General features: G+C 40.7%; 1 protein-coding gene across 1 annotated transcript; it reads right to left on the reverse strand.

Annotated features, from left to right (window-relative positions):
• Positions 1 to 3,288: 3,288 nt before the first annotated feature.
• On the reverse strand, positions 3,289 to 6,417 carry TLR7 (toll like receptor 7; the record flags this gene model as incomplete). Its single annotated transcript, XM_080612963.1, has 1 exon — positions 3,289 to 6,417. The coding sequence occupies one exon, from the start codon at positions 6,415 to 6,417 to the stop codon at positions 3,289 to 3,291; it is 3,129 nt and encodes a 1,042-aa protein (XP_080469089.1).
• Between the last annotated feature and the right edge of the window lie 9,718 nt (positions 6,418 to 16,135).

The following is a 16,135-nucleotide window of genomic DNA, read 5'->3' on the forward strand; positions in this document are numbered from 1 at the left end:
GAGGAGGGCAGTAATCCAGGGAGCTGGGAGCTGGTAAAACAAAACAAAAAAGAGACAGTCAAAAGCAAGGAGCTTCCTTCAAAATCTGACATCCCCAACCCAGAACCACTTCACAGTTCTGCAGGGGCTAACAAGGAAACTCACACGATGCCATGTTTTGGGTGACATGGTTTATTTAGTGCAAGGTGTCCTTGCCCTTGGAAGGGGGGTTGGAACTAGATGATCTTAAGGTCCTTTCCAGCCCAAACTATTCTGTGATTCTATGAAACTGTCTAAAAAAAGCCCCAGGTCCACTTGTTCTATGAGTATAAAGATAATCTTTAATCTGCAAAACACAGGTGGTCCAGGATAGAATGCAACCCCCTTTTAGCATACCCTGAAGCATTTCAGAGAGAAGCGTGTAGGCATGCCTCAGGTAGTTGGGCTGATACCTCCTCCCTCCAGCATGGTAACTACTCGGGGGCGTCACAGGTCACAAAACCAGGGTAAGCAGTGGGTGGGAATTGTCTTCTGTAGCTAAAAAAAAAAGAAAACTTGGTGTTTCAGTCTTCCTTCATCTCTCCTTATTCCTGTGTCCATGTTTTAGCAAGGCAAGGGTGCAGATATCAGGAAGGACTTTATCACATGAAAACAGCCATGGGCTCTTTTCCTGGTGACTCAGGTGCTGGCCAAGAGTGCTGGCCTCGGCAGTGGGCAGTGCCATGCCAGGAGATCGCTTATTTCCCACTGCAGACCGCAGCATCATTCGGTGTCTATCTTTGATGCGAAGTGTTGGTGCAGCACCCCTGGCTTCTCTGCAGTCTTGTGGTGCAGCACACATAAGCCCCTCTCCCTACTGTAAGCTCGGACTTTTGTATATGTATATATGTATGCGCATTGCTAGTCATGCCATACCCGTCCTTTGAAAGCTTCTCAATGGAAGAGGAGAAAGTACTGCTCCCTTCAAGCTCAGAAAGCCCAGGTGACATTGTCTCCCTGACCTAATCAACTAGGCTGAGAAAAAGGATCTGGTCTGGGTAGGCATGGTGTGGGGAGGTAGGGGGAGATGGTGTGGGAGTAACTGAGGAGCAGAGGTTCCTGTTTCAAACGTTACCTTATGAAGAGAATCACATTACAGCTCATGTTATCATACTTAGAGATACAGATTATTTAGGCTTACTAGCAGAACCATCAGAAAGATGCATTATTAAAATGTATATTATTAAAATATTTTCATAAACCTCCCATTTTTTCAAGCAGGCCCTTCAATTTTACCTACTTCTTATTTAATCAATAAAAATGTTGTGACAAATTTAGAGGAAAGAAAACTTATCTGTAATAATATTATGTGATGTTTGGTTTTCTTTTTTATGTTTGTTTTCTTGTCTGTCTGATTGCCTACCATTAAATATAAATGGGGATATTTAAAGAAAGGACCAGGCAGAACAGGTAGGTGAGGAAACACAGGAGGCAGCTGAAATAAGCAGGTTCAAAGCAGTTAGGAGTTCCCTATGAGTTAGAACTGTCACCAAGACTGGTTGTGAGAAAAGAAAAAATGCTTTGAGAGAGGGGACAAGCTGCCTAGACTGTGCTTTGGACAGGAGCACCCAGCAAGGTCAGAGCATACTGCCCTTCCGAAAGAGAGCAATCATCACAGCAAGCAGAGAGCCTGCCTGTACCATGCACAGAGATTTAGGCTTCAGCTGCTGTCATATGTTTGATGAGGTTCTACTGTGAACCGAGGTGGGGAACAGGCCCAAGTGTTTGTATTTCTCAGCAGTGTTTCTTCACTTTTTCAAGATTAATCTCTAAAGTTAGACCCATTCCCAGCTCAGGCTTTTATTGGTGCCCCAGACACCACTGAGGGAGAGGGGCCTGCCTAGGGAACAGGGAGGTGAAGGAGGGCCTGAGGCTGCTCTGAAGCACCGTAGCACAAACAAACAGTGGTATGGGTTCTTTCGTTGTACATGTTTTGCACTTTGAGCTACTGTGTTTTGTTCTGGAGAAGGTCTGGACAGATGAAGGGGAGTCAGCCACTTTAGCATGGCCCCAGGCACCAGCCCTGGCTGGACCTGCAAGCACTATCCCAGTTAATATACAAGAGGTTGTAACACAGGACCTGGGTGGAAACCATGAAGGCGAGCTCCTAAAGCTAATAGCACAACATGTGAGAGGAGCCAGCTCAGCCAGCAGCCAAGGAATCAGGTGAAAGGCAGAATGAAGAGGTTACTTGGAAATTAGCAATAAGCACTTAACCTCTGGCATGCTCTAGTTTAGCTGTGTTTTCGTCCATTATTTCCACATATTCTTTCTCTTTTCTGTCTTTACCTTCATCTCGTACCACTTCTTCTTTGTTTTACTTGATTCTCTTCACCTGCCTTGTGCCTCTCCTTTAGCCTCTGCTGTCCTGCTCCCCCTTCTTGCTCCCACACACCAGCTCTATGCACAAGGATGCCCTTGACCTTGTAACTCCTTCCAACCTACAGCCTGCAAACCCTTCTGAACTTGTTTCTCACATAGCTTCCCATTTTAGCTTGTACATGTTCTTCAGAGTTTCTTCACGCTCATGAGCTTTTGGACAACACAACAGAGGGAGAGCTCCCATACCACAACCCAAGCCCCTGACAGCAGTCCCACCAGAACTTCCTCTCCCCAGTGATTAGGGCTGTTGTCCACTCAGAAGCGGTAGGCTCGGCAGCTGTAAGCCTGAGATGAAAAGATAATCATTCTTTGATTTTCCCAACTCCTAAAATCAAAGCATGAGCTCTGCTTAAGGTAGTTTCTGAGACAAATGTGTCAGCAGATACTTTTCTTGTTGTTCATAAATACACCAAATACAGAAACTATAATTTTCTGTTAAAACTGTATTTACTCCAACAGAGATCTGAACAGCAGCAACTTCAGGAACGGCCAAACTCCTCCTGGCAATCTGTGTACTAGGATAAGCTGAGCAAGTGTCTCACCCACACCTGACCCAACCACAGGAGGCCTCCAGTGATGTGAAGTTTGGAAGTGGTGATTCTGTTCTAAACCAGGGACTTCCAGTAGGTAGTGCATCTTCTCTTGTTGTGCAGCAATCAGTGCCAAGCAGGGTGAATATCAGCTAAACATCCACGCTGGCAACAGTTTCTGTTCTGTCTTGTCATAGCAAAACAAGTGAACTATCATTTGGGACTAATTGTGCATTTCTTTTTGGGGTACAATATCACAATTAACATTTATCCTCTACACTTTGATGGCTTCTCCAAATGAAGTTTAGGATATTTTTCTCATCATGCGTCATAATAATATTTACAGGGAAGGGCAGAGCTAAACAGTTTCCTGGAGAAGCTTGTTGTAAGCCAGGGTATTGTTCATAGCTATTGCATTTTTCAGGCACTGCCAGAAGAAGGGCTGAGATCTAGGGTTAGTTGGCCATTCCAGGACAGAACTTCTGCACAGCCTCTTCCTCAGCTGAACATACCGGGACTTCTGCAAAACCTTCTCAAGAAATATCAAGATAATGACATCTGTTTTTTCGTCTAGAAGCCGCTGGTGGGCCATGTAAAATGTTGTCTTGAAGTTGCCGCTTTTAATGTACTTGTTGGTCAGTACAAATATGGTCTTTTTACTCAGCTGAATGCTCTGGGAAAGGTTGTCAAAGACTGGCTGTCCTGGGAGCCAGTCCCTTCCTTCTAGGCATAAGTTGAACTGTCTGGCTCTTTGATCTTCCAGCCTTTCAACCAGTTCTTCCATCACCCATTCATTCACAGCTGGATCTTCATTGTCATAGGCAATAAAGGCATCATAGCAAGCACCTGGTGAAGGTAAATGCCGATAGCCCTTCCACTTGGCAGTGCAGTAATGATAACTATACCACACATCCCAGAAATAGAGATGGCTCATCACTGTGAACACCATAAGGCCTAGGACAGTTGAAGCTGACAGAGCATACAGGATCAAGTATGAGGTGTCCAGCTCACAGGTATACAGATCCAAGAAAACCACGCTCTTTCCTTTATGTGCTCCTGGGCCAGCACAGGTCACATCCGTGGCCAGAAGAGGAATAGTCACATGAGTCTGATTGATCCACCAAACAAACCACACAGCATCACAGTTACACTTGAAAGGATTGCCGTGCAACAGCAGCATCTTCAGGTTGTTAATGACATTTTCAGGGAAGCTAGATTTCTTAATTACTTGGATCTTGTTTGAGCTGAGGTCCAAGTATTTCAATTTAAAAGCACCTCTGAGAAAATGTTTGCTCAGCCGTTGAATGTGATTGTTTCGGAGAATCAGGTTTTGGACTGTTGAAGAGCAATTGGACAGTTCTTGGGGAACAGTAGCCAGAAGGTTATTACTGAGGTCCAGCGTTTCTAGTTTTTTCAGGTGGTGCAGGTTTTCCCATTTGAAACTCTTCATTCGGTTGTTACTTAAGTTGAGGATTTTGAGTTCTGGAGGCATAGCTTCAAAAACACCATAAGGCAAAAAACTAAGAGAGTTGAAGGAAATATCCAGTTCTTCCAGGACAGTCAGGTTCTTGAAGAATGACAAGTATCTAGCATTCCCATCCATCCATAAAACATCTAAATGATTTCCTCTGAATTCTAGAATTTGAAGGGATTGACTTTCCATTCCTGTGTTAGTAGAGGTAGAAATTTCATTCTCATTCATCATCAGCTTCTTCAGATGGGCCAAGTTTTTCATAAAACTAAGCATGTGAGTGACACCTTCTGCCAGAAAATAATGTTTGTTATTGCTTAGGTCTAGAATTTCTAGAAGTTTTAACTCCTTGAAAGCAGTTGAGTATAGCAAGTCAATCCTGTTGTTAGAAAAATCCAGGTATTTTAATCCAGACAAGTAGGAGAATTCACTTCCATTTAAAGTCTGACTTATTGCATTACCTGACAAGTTGAGGCATCTGAGGTAACTAAGTCCCTGGAAGTCTGAGGGGTTAATAAAAAATATGTTGTTTCTGCTTAAATCCAGAGTTTCTCCATATTCCAGGCAGTCTGTTTTGACTGAAGATTGGTAGGAGGCAGCCTCTTTGTCTTTGGACCTGCAACTTCGCCCGTACTCATCATACCTGAAATAATGCATTTCCTCTAATACTTGCCTGTTGTATTGCTCTACTGAAATCCTAGGATTAGAGCAAAACCCATAAAAGTTGCTTTCACCTGAAGAAGGAGAAATTTTATTCACTGAGAGGTCTATGAGTTTAAGAGATGGGAATTTTTTGAACACACTCAGGTCAGCAACTTTAATAAAATTAGTCCCGAGATCCAAAACTGTTAGATTTCTAAGACTGAGCAATGGATCTAGATTTCCTTTTCTCAGTTCTTTGAAGACATAACCTCTGAGCCTCAGGGTTTCCAGGTTAGAGAGAGAAGAAAAAGACTTAGACAAATTCAAGGTTGGAGAATACATCTTCAGTTCAAAATTAAAGGACAGGTCAAGCTCTATAAGGCTGGGGATAAACTTCAGAAACTGAGCATCTCCAATCTCCTTTATAAGGAAATTTTGGGAGAGATCAAGGTGTTTGAGATTCCTTAAGTTTTTAAACCAGCTGCTGGGTATGCTCTGAATAGAGTTACTGTGAAGTCGCAAAATTCTTAAATTTTTCAAGGAATAAAAAGCCTTTGAATGTATCTCAATTGTGCTCTTGGGGCAGGGAATACAAGGATATGGGGCATTATAGCAGCGTGGGCAGTTACCACTTAAATCAAGAATTTCTAGGTTGTGAAGGGTACTCAAGTCATGTTCTTGAATCACTTGAATCTTGTTATTGTAAATATATAATTCCTTTAATGTAGATGACAAATTGAGTGGAATATGAGTTAAGTTGTTAGACTTCAGGGATAGTATTGTTAATTTTTTCAGTTCCAGAAAGGCTGTTTTTTCAATTTCAAATGAAACATTGCATGGATTACGGTAGTAACAGTTCTGTCCCAGATACAATACTTCTATGTGTCCTAGCTCTGACAAATTGGCTTTTTGGATAGAAAAGATATGGTTTGCTTCCAGGCTCAGCAGACTTAAAGTAGTAGGAAGACCCCAGGGTATTTCCCACAGCTGGTTTGCATCCAAATACAAGGACTTCAGTCTGGTCAGGGCAGAAAAACTGCCATTCTCAATCTTCGGTTGCGTGGTGCACACATGGTCTTTAGGCCCCATTCTGACAGGCACACAGTTGCATCTGAAGTCAATCTCCACAAGGTTTACAAGATGGGCAAAGGATGCTGGATTGATATGGGGGATGTGGTTAATACTTAAGGTGAGGTTGGTAGCATTTGCAGGGATCCCTCTGGGGACTTCCAGGAGACGCCGATTGGTGCAGTCCACTGTCACGGTACCTTCGAAGGTATTATTAACATCACAGGGTAAACTTTTGGGAAACCAAGTTCCTGACAGCAGCATTGGAAATGGGAAGAGCAAGACAAATGACAGTGCATTTGACATCTTTGAATGAAGTACCTAAAAATAAGGAAATAGGGAAGAATTAATTTAGTATGATGAGAGCATGTCATAGGACATTAGGTCAAGCACGTGCTCGGTCAGACAAAATACACAGCCTGCGGTCCTGTCTCTCACACTGGCTAGAATTGGATGTATAGGGAGGATTATAAGTTTGGGGGAGGCATATGTTAGTATTTCCTCAAATGCTTTCTTTACTTTCTTATTGCTGAGTATCAGAGTGTTAAGATAACTATCGCTGTTTAAATAATGAATCATAAAGAAAAAATTACTGAAAAAATTACAAGGCAAGTGATTAAAGGCTATGTCTATGTGAACTTTCTTCTTTTAAGGTGTTAAACATCCATCAATTTGCCATTGTATAATAGCATAAATAAGCAAATTTAGGTTTTTAAAGCATGTGAAAATCTGTAGTCATGTAAAACCATACTAACAGGTGTGTGCCTATTTCAAATTTCACATTATCATAGGGGTTCTTCCTGTAATATGTAGTAGAATGGATATGTGGTCAACTTAAGCCAGTCAGTGGCTATACTTCTATATGGTTTAATACTTGTTTGCATTTTCACGGTCCAATAAGGACAGAGCTCCAAGAGGGCACTGTAGCAATGCACATGTAGAAATGAAAGTCAGATTTTCATGGACTTAAGATTGATCATGTCCCATAAAAGAGTAATAAGCAGTAAACAAGTAGAGGCAAAATCCTACAGGCATTTAAAGAACCTTCCAAAATATGCCCTCTCTCTGTCAAGTGTTTGTGGTCTTGCCTGCTTTATAGATTTCTGTCTTTAGGGGAAGAGCAATAAGCTTTTAATATTTCACAACTTAATAGCTACTTCCTCAGTAACAGTCAGTGTCAAAGAAACCCCATCCCTCTGGCCAGAGGCAGCCAGCCAGGCAAGCAGGCTTCCTGCCATGGCTTGTCTAGCACAGGCAAAGGGGCTGTGACCATTTTTCTCTGTTTCACAGCCTTAACTGCCTGTGTCTGGTGCTGGTCAAGAGATTTAAAGACAAAAAACCCACAATAATCAACATCATGTTTTCTCCCTGGAAAACTCAGTGTAGAAGGCTTGGAAGATGCATGGTACACAGAGTGCTCTTGACCAACCAGGATTAGTTATGCTTGTAATAATATCGACTAAATGTAAAAACCCAGTTAAGCAGCTAAAAATCAGATGGTTAGGCAAAGTGTTCAAGACACGTGGAAAGGTTTTTTTTTCTATTTAGCTGGGACACAAGAATATATAAAGACCCTCTCAAACAGCATGTGAAAACCCTGGTGAGTTTTGTCTAAGACATGCCTTGCAAGTGACACAGACTCTCAGAGATTAATTGAGGCTTCTGTTGCATGCATTACCTGAGGTAACTATGCTAAATCTACCTGTGTATCTGTGTATCTGGAGGAGTACTTTGGGGACTAGCAGGGCAGTAGATGGTAGAGAACCCAGATTAAGTCTCACACAGCATCCAACTTCTGCTGTCTGGATTTAACAGCCAAGGGGAGTCACCCTGAGGATTTGTTCAGTCAGCTTTTCAATTACAGAAGGAAAAAAGTAAAAATCCACTGCAGACCTCAAATTCAGTGTAACCTGGTACTGTGCTACACCACAGCCTTTCTTCTACCACAGTTTCCCATTGCCAGGAAGTGCTATGGTGCTTTCTTCTTTTCAGCTGATTTTCATGAAAAAAAAGCAATGTAGGTAAATGTCCCAGCTGGTAGCCATGACTATCATTCCAAGGAAAGCTGACCTGGAATAACCTGGCCATGACTGTAAATTCATATGTAATTGTTTTCAGCTCTCGTGAACTGATTTGTTAAGAATGAAAATAACCTTTACTGGGTTTACAGCAATTCAGCTTTGGAAGCTCACCCAGACAGAGGTTACTGGATAAGACAGTTCACCAGTGTCTTCAATATGGTCTAATCAATCAAGTTTAGAGGATGATGAACTTTTCTGATTTCCCAGTATTGACAAGCACTTGGATGAAAATGGTGAATAAGGATAATCAGAGTAAGTGGTGAGCCAATTTGGAGAAGGTAAAGCATTTCCTCTCGCCACCCTAGCTTTTTTTCTTAGAACTCTTTTTTTTTTTACCCATATTATATGAGCAGGCATATAGGAGTGAGAAGGAAGGCCTCTACCATTGATACCAGTTAGAATGGAAAACTGAAGGTCTTTCTTTGAACATTGCTGAAGAAAAATCTGCGTGTGTTCTTGTAAATATTTTGCCTTTCTTCTTTTCCAAAGGACACACTATATAATGCATGTGAAAGATTTTATTAGACTGATGAAAACCAAAGAGTGCTTGTCCTAACTGAATGGCCTTTGGTACCCCAGCTCTTGCCTACTTCCATCTCTTGCTTTACCAGAACTATGTACTCCAGGAGCCAAGGTCATTGGCCAAGGCAGGTGCCCATAGAGCACAGCAGAGGGGTGGCAAGGAAACCACAGAGATCTGCACTGCAGGGTATGTTGCTCTATCTCATGGATGCCATTTATTTTTATCCATCCATGCATGCCACAGCAGACCATGAAGTGCTGACCCTCACCAGCCACGAACACTACTGTGCTGTACGTGCAGCCATGAAAGAAGATACTGACAACAGCCACAGTTCAAACTCCAGCAGCCTATCTTCTGTTAAAAGAAGGAAAGAAAACATCTGCTGCTAGCTGGGGGTCAAACCACACATTTGCTGCTCTTGAGGAAAAGTTAATTAGCATCAACCTTTAAAGATTCTCTAAACCAAATTAAGACCCTCTGTCCAAGCACTAGAGTAGGAGCTGGACAAGGTGAGATTGACACAAACTTTTTACATACTCATACTGGCCACTGCACTCAGGCATCTAATTTTAGGCACTTACCCAAGTTCCTCAATTCATTGCCATCAATCTGGGCTGTACTGACATTCAAGAGAGAGCAGAAGAGATGCAAGGGAGGCCCTGCAGGCACTGCTGAGCTCTGAAGATGGAGGTCTGCCCGGCTGCACGCGGAACAGAGACTAACACTGCAGGTTTAAGTGCCTAAAATTAACTGCAATGAATCTGGGCTTTAAATGTCTACATGAATATATTTGTGTGTTTCTTAAGAAGTCAAAAAAAAAATGCCTTTTGAGATGTTCGCAATGTTCACATTTTGAACTCTTGCATATTGCAGTATTTTTAAGAACCTAAGTGTTGTTGCAGAGCCAGCCTATCTTCTACCATCTTTGTGCTTCATTTCTTTGTATAACTTTGTTTCCCGATACCTTTTTAATGCATTAGCTGTCTTAACTGTAAACTGCTAAATTCTGGTGCTGTGTCTATCTACCTCCATGTATAACACTGTTACAGTACAAGAACAAATAAAAAAGATTGTTTTAATTAGAAGAAACAAGAAACGCTGACTTGTGCAATGTCTTTGCTAGTTTGAAAGCTCGGCTAGAGTGTACACGTGAATGTTTGGCTTTGCAAGATGTAAACCAAGTACTAATCTGTTGATATTAACCAGCACATGCGTGAACCTCTACTGATTTTGGGTATTCAAATATTCAAAACCAATACAGTTAGGTGTTTCTGAAGGATTTTTTCTGTAGGTGCTCCATATGTATTTTAAATAATGACAAAGGAAAAACCTAGAGAAAAAAAACACCTCAGCAGTTAGAAAAGACATAATTATACTCATTCTGTAGCACAGCAGTACAATTAAATAGTACCCATTTAGGCTCAAATAAATGCTTTCCTTTCCTTGCATTATGTATTGCAGCTTCTAGCTACAATAGTAAATTGGAATATTTAGAAAGCAGAAAAGCAGAATATGGTCTTGTAAGCTTTTCACAACAGTTCCAGTCAAAAAGGTTTGAGAGCAAATTTAAAATGAAAGTTTAACCTACCATTTTCTGCGTGCTTCAGGTCTGGCAGATTTGTCACTGGAGAAGACTAAATCAGAGCAGAAAAAAACAGCATAAAAGAGGTCCCCACTGGTTCAGCTCAGGTGCAGAGAAGAGTATAAAGTGACATAACTCACTCAAGGCAACAGCCGTAATCACTACTTTATCACTACTCTCCAGCTGGACTGCAACTTGAAAAACAATTAAATGTGAAACAACTGCTGCAACCTACTTCCTCAAACATTTGTACTTCAAATTAAAACAATGGTACCTCATTTACTCCTCCACGCCCCATAAAAATAACTGAGTACTTTTTTTTTGGGTTGTTTTTTTTTTCGTCCTTTTTCCACAGCTTCTGACATGACTCATACATCCATGTGCTTTTTGGTCTCATGTTGCAATTTGCTCTCTTCTTTGCTACATTTGAACACGGTTTTAATTTCAAACTGTGTATTTTACCTACCTACAGTGTCATACCATAAAGAACTATAATAAAATCTGCTCCAGAAAGATGAACATCCAAGCCACAGGAAGCCCCAGAGGAGGGCAATTGCAAAATATTTGGAGACACAGTGTGAGATCAGTCAGCTAGGACACTAATATGCTACATAAGGGTAACATTCACTTCAGACAAGTAAGATTTGCAGAAGCTCAAGTTCCTTCTTTCCTTCTCCCCTTTTTTTTTAGTGTAAGCTGCACAGAGAGACAGAAATTATTAATTTATACTAACAGTGTTTCAAATTTGAAAATTTGGTAACTTTTATAAATATAATTTGGTGTTCATTTCTGCTGTAAATAACTTCAAGAACTGGGACAAATCTCTTAAGCTGAATACTCTGTGGAATAATTATTTATTAAGTGAAAGGGACTCTGGGGGAAGGGAACCAAAATAAACCAGGAAGAAAAGGGTAGTGGTAAGGGCATAGGAAACAGTGTACAAAAAAAAAAAAAAAGAAAACTTTGTGGGAGAGCATAGAAGGGACCAAGTTAATAACGACACTGATAGGCTTCAGATGGTGACAATCCAGCTTTTCATGGAACACAGTGTCTGAGAGCTTCTTTCTTAGAAGTTTTTATGCTTAGCAGGACAGAGTAGTTGAATGGTTATGATATTTATTAGATGGGGTGGTTGGAGATTTTTATATCTTCTTTCCCTATGTATTTTTCTTTATATTTTAAATAGCAGCTCATAATTTCTCTGACTGTGATGGAGCCAAGGAAGACTGGTCATTTTGGAAGACTGGAACCTGAAAAATGAACACAGAAAGAATTTGCAATGATACTTTAAAATTCCCTTGTTTTAGTGGCAGAGTCATACAGACATAAAGAAAACCAAGAAAGTGTACAGCATCATTACCATTTTAATTAAGGCCTAGGAAAGGGCTCATTAATTCATTATAGGCTCAGGACTATATTGCTCACCTTTGTGCCTGATTACTAGAAGTACCCAAATAAAGTACAATTCCTCTGCTGTTTATTGCAACTGGAATTTACTTTTTATGCAAGAGGCACTGAGGTTTTCATTGTGGGTTATCATAACTAAAGCAGACATCTCGCTAAAATCCTGCTACCTTCTGCAAGGCCATTCAATGCATTTCAGGTAGGAGAAAAACCTTCATTGTGAACACCCTATGCTAGCTATTCCACTCTGAATATTTCACAGATTGTGTACCACCAGAAGGGAAATTTAGCTTCCATTCATTTATAGTTATTCACCTTATTAAAAAGCAAATGTGCTTAATTGATTGTGAATAAGAGAATGACTTGGCCCACACTGGATTGTGAGAGTTGATTTCTTCAAGCACCTAACCACATCTGTGATACATGATGCTTGAACATGAGATCCTTAATGCCCACTCGCTTAGATTGTAAGTAGGTTTTCTAAAGCACAGTGTCCTATCACCCAACCCTGTAATTCTTGACAGGTGCTCGGTGCCTTTGGAGATCTTCCTTGCAGTCTATACCTATAAACTTTGGAAATTCTAATGGCTGTACCGACACTGCCTTTTCTTTTGGGCTAAGGCTGGTTTGGTTTCTTTTAATTCATATTAGGAAGGCTTGCTGTCACACAGCCAAGAGCATATGAGTTTCAATTCCGTGCAGAGTGAAACTGCAACTTTAGCTGAACACTAATAGAAACATAGAGGGCTTTTTGCCATTTTTCTTTTTTTTTTTTTTTTTTTTTCCTTTTTTCTATTTTTTTAAAACCTAAGAAATGTGGGAAGCAAAATACAGCAATATTTCCCTTCAGAAGGCGGGGGTAAATTCAGGGGAGCTCAGCAGTCCAGAACTTCACAACTATAATTTGATTTTTAGAGGTACAGAGAGTCACTGCTTTACTAATAAAAGTTCTGGTTTCCTTCAGAAGTTGTGCAAAATCTCTTTTACCTCCTGTGAAACACAAAGTAACTGAAGGCAGAAAAGTACTTCCTACTGTGCCATGTGCTAGGGGAGGACCCACTGGTAACAATGCATACATTTTGCCACCTTTGTGAGCAAAGACTATAATCTAAACTAGATTAAGAGTCTCTATTTTATCTACTCTCCTTAATCTGTCATCTACAGGTTAGGGTTTCAGTTAGACGTTCACCAGCCCAATTTCCACTCTATTTTCTTTCTTTTTTTTTTTTTCTCTTCCAAATGAAAACTTACAGAAAATGTACTTATTTATCAAAATCAGGATTCTATTGTATTTAACTTACAGCTGGGTAGTTTACCTAAAATCTTAACATCTTGCAGCAATGTCTGTTCTATAATATGCTAACCCTCATAACAGTAATTATGATAGCACCCCAGATATTCATGGTTAATATGACATTTAGTGATAACACTGCATAATTTACCCAGGAAATTATCACACACAAGTTGAGTTGCTCAATTTTTGAAATACATAATTTGACTCTACAAACTGATGTAGACAGATGTAGAAAGAGAACCACAAAGAGAAACGGATAGCAAAATTGACGAAACAGTAAGAAAATCACTTGCAGAAGCCTTAAGGGGCGTAAAAATGCAGGGTCCCTGCTGACAGCAGTTGCAGAAATGTTTTTGCAGGCACTAAAAATAACTAAAACAATAAACACAATACAACAGTAGGGAAAATTGGCCTACAAGGGCAGAGAAAGCTGTCAGAGCTCTGATGAGGGAGGAGACCCTCAAAGATCTGCGCTAAGTTTAGCCAACAACCCACTGCACTGACATATGGCTGAAGGACCCACTAGCATCACAGAAAGACTTTACCATTTCTGAAAGCTGAGGCTACCCCAGTGCCAAGACCGACCATTTGGTGTTTACAACAGGTTAAAACTATTTGCTGAAAGCAAAAGCATCTGGCATTCAAAGAACAGAATAGTGTTTCAGTTGGAAGGAACTCTTTCCACCAAGTCTCACTAATAGCAATGATATTGTATCTCTGGCAGCTGACCAACTGCTTTTGACTGTGATGGAGTTAATTTTTTTCCTAGTACATGGTGCAATGCTGTGTTTCAGCTTTAGTCTGAGAACAATGCTGATAACACACTGATGTTTTAGTTGTTGCTAAGTAATGCTTACCGCGATCAAGAACATTTCAGTCTCTCATGCTCTGTCATCGAGGAGGGGCAGAAGAAGCTGGGAGGGAGGAGAGACAGGACACCTGACCCAAGCTATCCAAAGGGGCATTCCATACCACAGCACATCATGCCCCATATATAAACTGAGGGGAGTTGGCTGGGAGCCACTGATCACTGCTGGATATCGATCAGCAGATGGTGAGCAATTGTATTGTGCATCACTTGTTTTTCTGGGGTTTTATTTGTCTGTTTTTCATCTTAGTATTTCTACTACTATTATTACTACTAGTAGTATTATATTTTAATTATTTCAATTATTAAACTGTTCTTAACCCAATGGTTATAATATTTTCTGATTCTTCTTCCCATCCTACTTGGGGGTGGAGAGGTATTAGCAAGTGGCTGTGTGGTACTTAGTTGATGGCTAGGCTTAAACCACAACACCAACACTTCTATTCATCCTGGTTTTTTCTCATACTGTATGCATTGTTGTACAAGCATTTCAGATATGCTTCTGAGCCTTCTGCACTCCCAGGAGTGGCATAAGTTGTCCTACTGGGATTGCCACGCTGTGGCGCTACCATGCCAACTCTTGGCTTACCTGCTGCAGTCCTGTTGGCATCTGCTGCCCCCGTAAGTCCTAGTTCTTGATCAGACCTGCCAGTTTATGTCCAAAACCCTGTTTTCCCCATCAGTACAGGTGGATCCTGTCTGGCCCCACCATACCTTGTCTCTCAAAGGCTCTTCCATGGGTCAAAACCCCAAAGGTTTGGTGGAAACACCAGTCCTGAAGCCAGGTATCCTAGGCTCACCTGTTTCTTCTGAGGTCTCTGTCCATTACTGAGAGGATTGAGGAAAATAGTACCTGTGCTCCTGAATTTTTTAGTATTCCCAGGGCTCTGAAGTCTCTTTTAATGGACTTCAGAGTTTTTGTTTCAACATCATTTGTACCTATGTGAAAGAGCAGCAATGTAATGTATAGTAGTCTAAAGGTTGAAATCTGTTCTTCAGACTTGTGGTAGCATCCCTAATTTGGGTCCCTGAAAAGAAGGTCTGGCCCGCTTTTTCAAGAGGGGGTACTTCTGTTCCACACAGGAAGGAATTCCCAACAACCAGAACTTGCTAGTTTTCCTTCTCATTGCTGGTTTTGATGCAGGTTTTGTTACAAGTGGCTGGTCTCTCACCTTGGCAGGACTGCTTGTGTGGCTTCTTCCTGCTGGTTTAGATCAGACATTAGGAAGTTCTTTACTGTGACTGAGCAAGACAGTGAAACAGGTTGCCCAGAGAAGTTGTGGCTGCCCCAGGCCTGGCAGTGTTCAGAGCCAGGTTGGATGGGGCTTTGATCAACCTGGTTGAGTGGAAGGTGCCCAGAGCAGAGGCAGAGCCGTCTGAATTTACCTCTAAATGCACAAAATGCAGTGGACACAGTAAGCTTAATTCTGTATATTCCTTCTGCTCTATTCCCCACCTCAGCCTGTTAAATAGTTGAGTGGCTTGCTTACATCAATTTGCAAAGTAAGAGCTCTTCATAAAGTGTTAAATCAAACTTCCATTGAAATTTCATCATTGTGTCCCTTCTGTCATAACATGATGTGTACCAATCTGGTGTGATTAACAGTTCATCCTTATGTCCAAGACAGCTGGAGCATGATTTATGAGGAAGGCTCGCACAAGAATCAATGCCTACATTCTTCCCCATTTGACTTGTGCAGGGCAGGTTCTCAAAAAAAAAAAAAAAAAAAAAAAAAAAAAAAAAAAAAAAATCAGAATGATAAACCCCCAAGCAAACTCTTGTCACAAGTAATAGCAAGATTTATTTACACAACTTGTGTAAAGGCAAACAATTCAGCGGGTTTTTTGGTAATAAAGTTGTGATATATCAAGAAACTGAATTGACACCATGCATTAAAAGTATTGTATACCTTTTGCACAGTAGTAAGCTCTGAACTTTGGTATAATTATGTGGTCACAGGCTGGGGGTTAACAACTTAACTGCAAAGTAATATTTTCAGGAATATAGGTTAAATAATCTTACATTTAAAAATTGCTTTGCCAAATAAAACAATGTAAGTTCATTTTCCATTGTATTACAACATATTCTTGAAAATTCAGCTGTAAATAAAGAATTTCCAAGAATTAGTGGCTGAACTTAAATCTCATCACAGTATCTTATATACCTTTTTTCTGTATTCATCACAGGAGGCAATACAGATGAAATTTTGTCTTCTTCATTTTCACATTGGAAAAAAAAAAACCAAACCTATACAAGAAAAAATATTACTGG

Source organism: Psittacula echo (genome assembly GCF_963264785.1).
Source record: "Psittacula echo genome assembly, chromosome: 3".
Lineage (NCBI taxonomy): Eukaryota > Metazoa > Chordata > Aves > Psittaciformes > Psittacidae > Psittacula > Psittacula echo.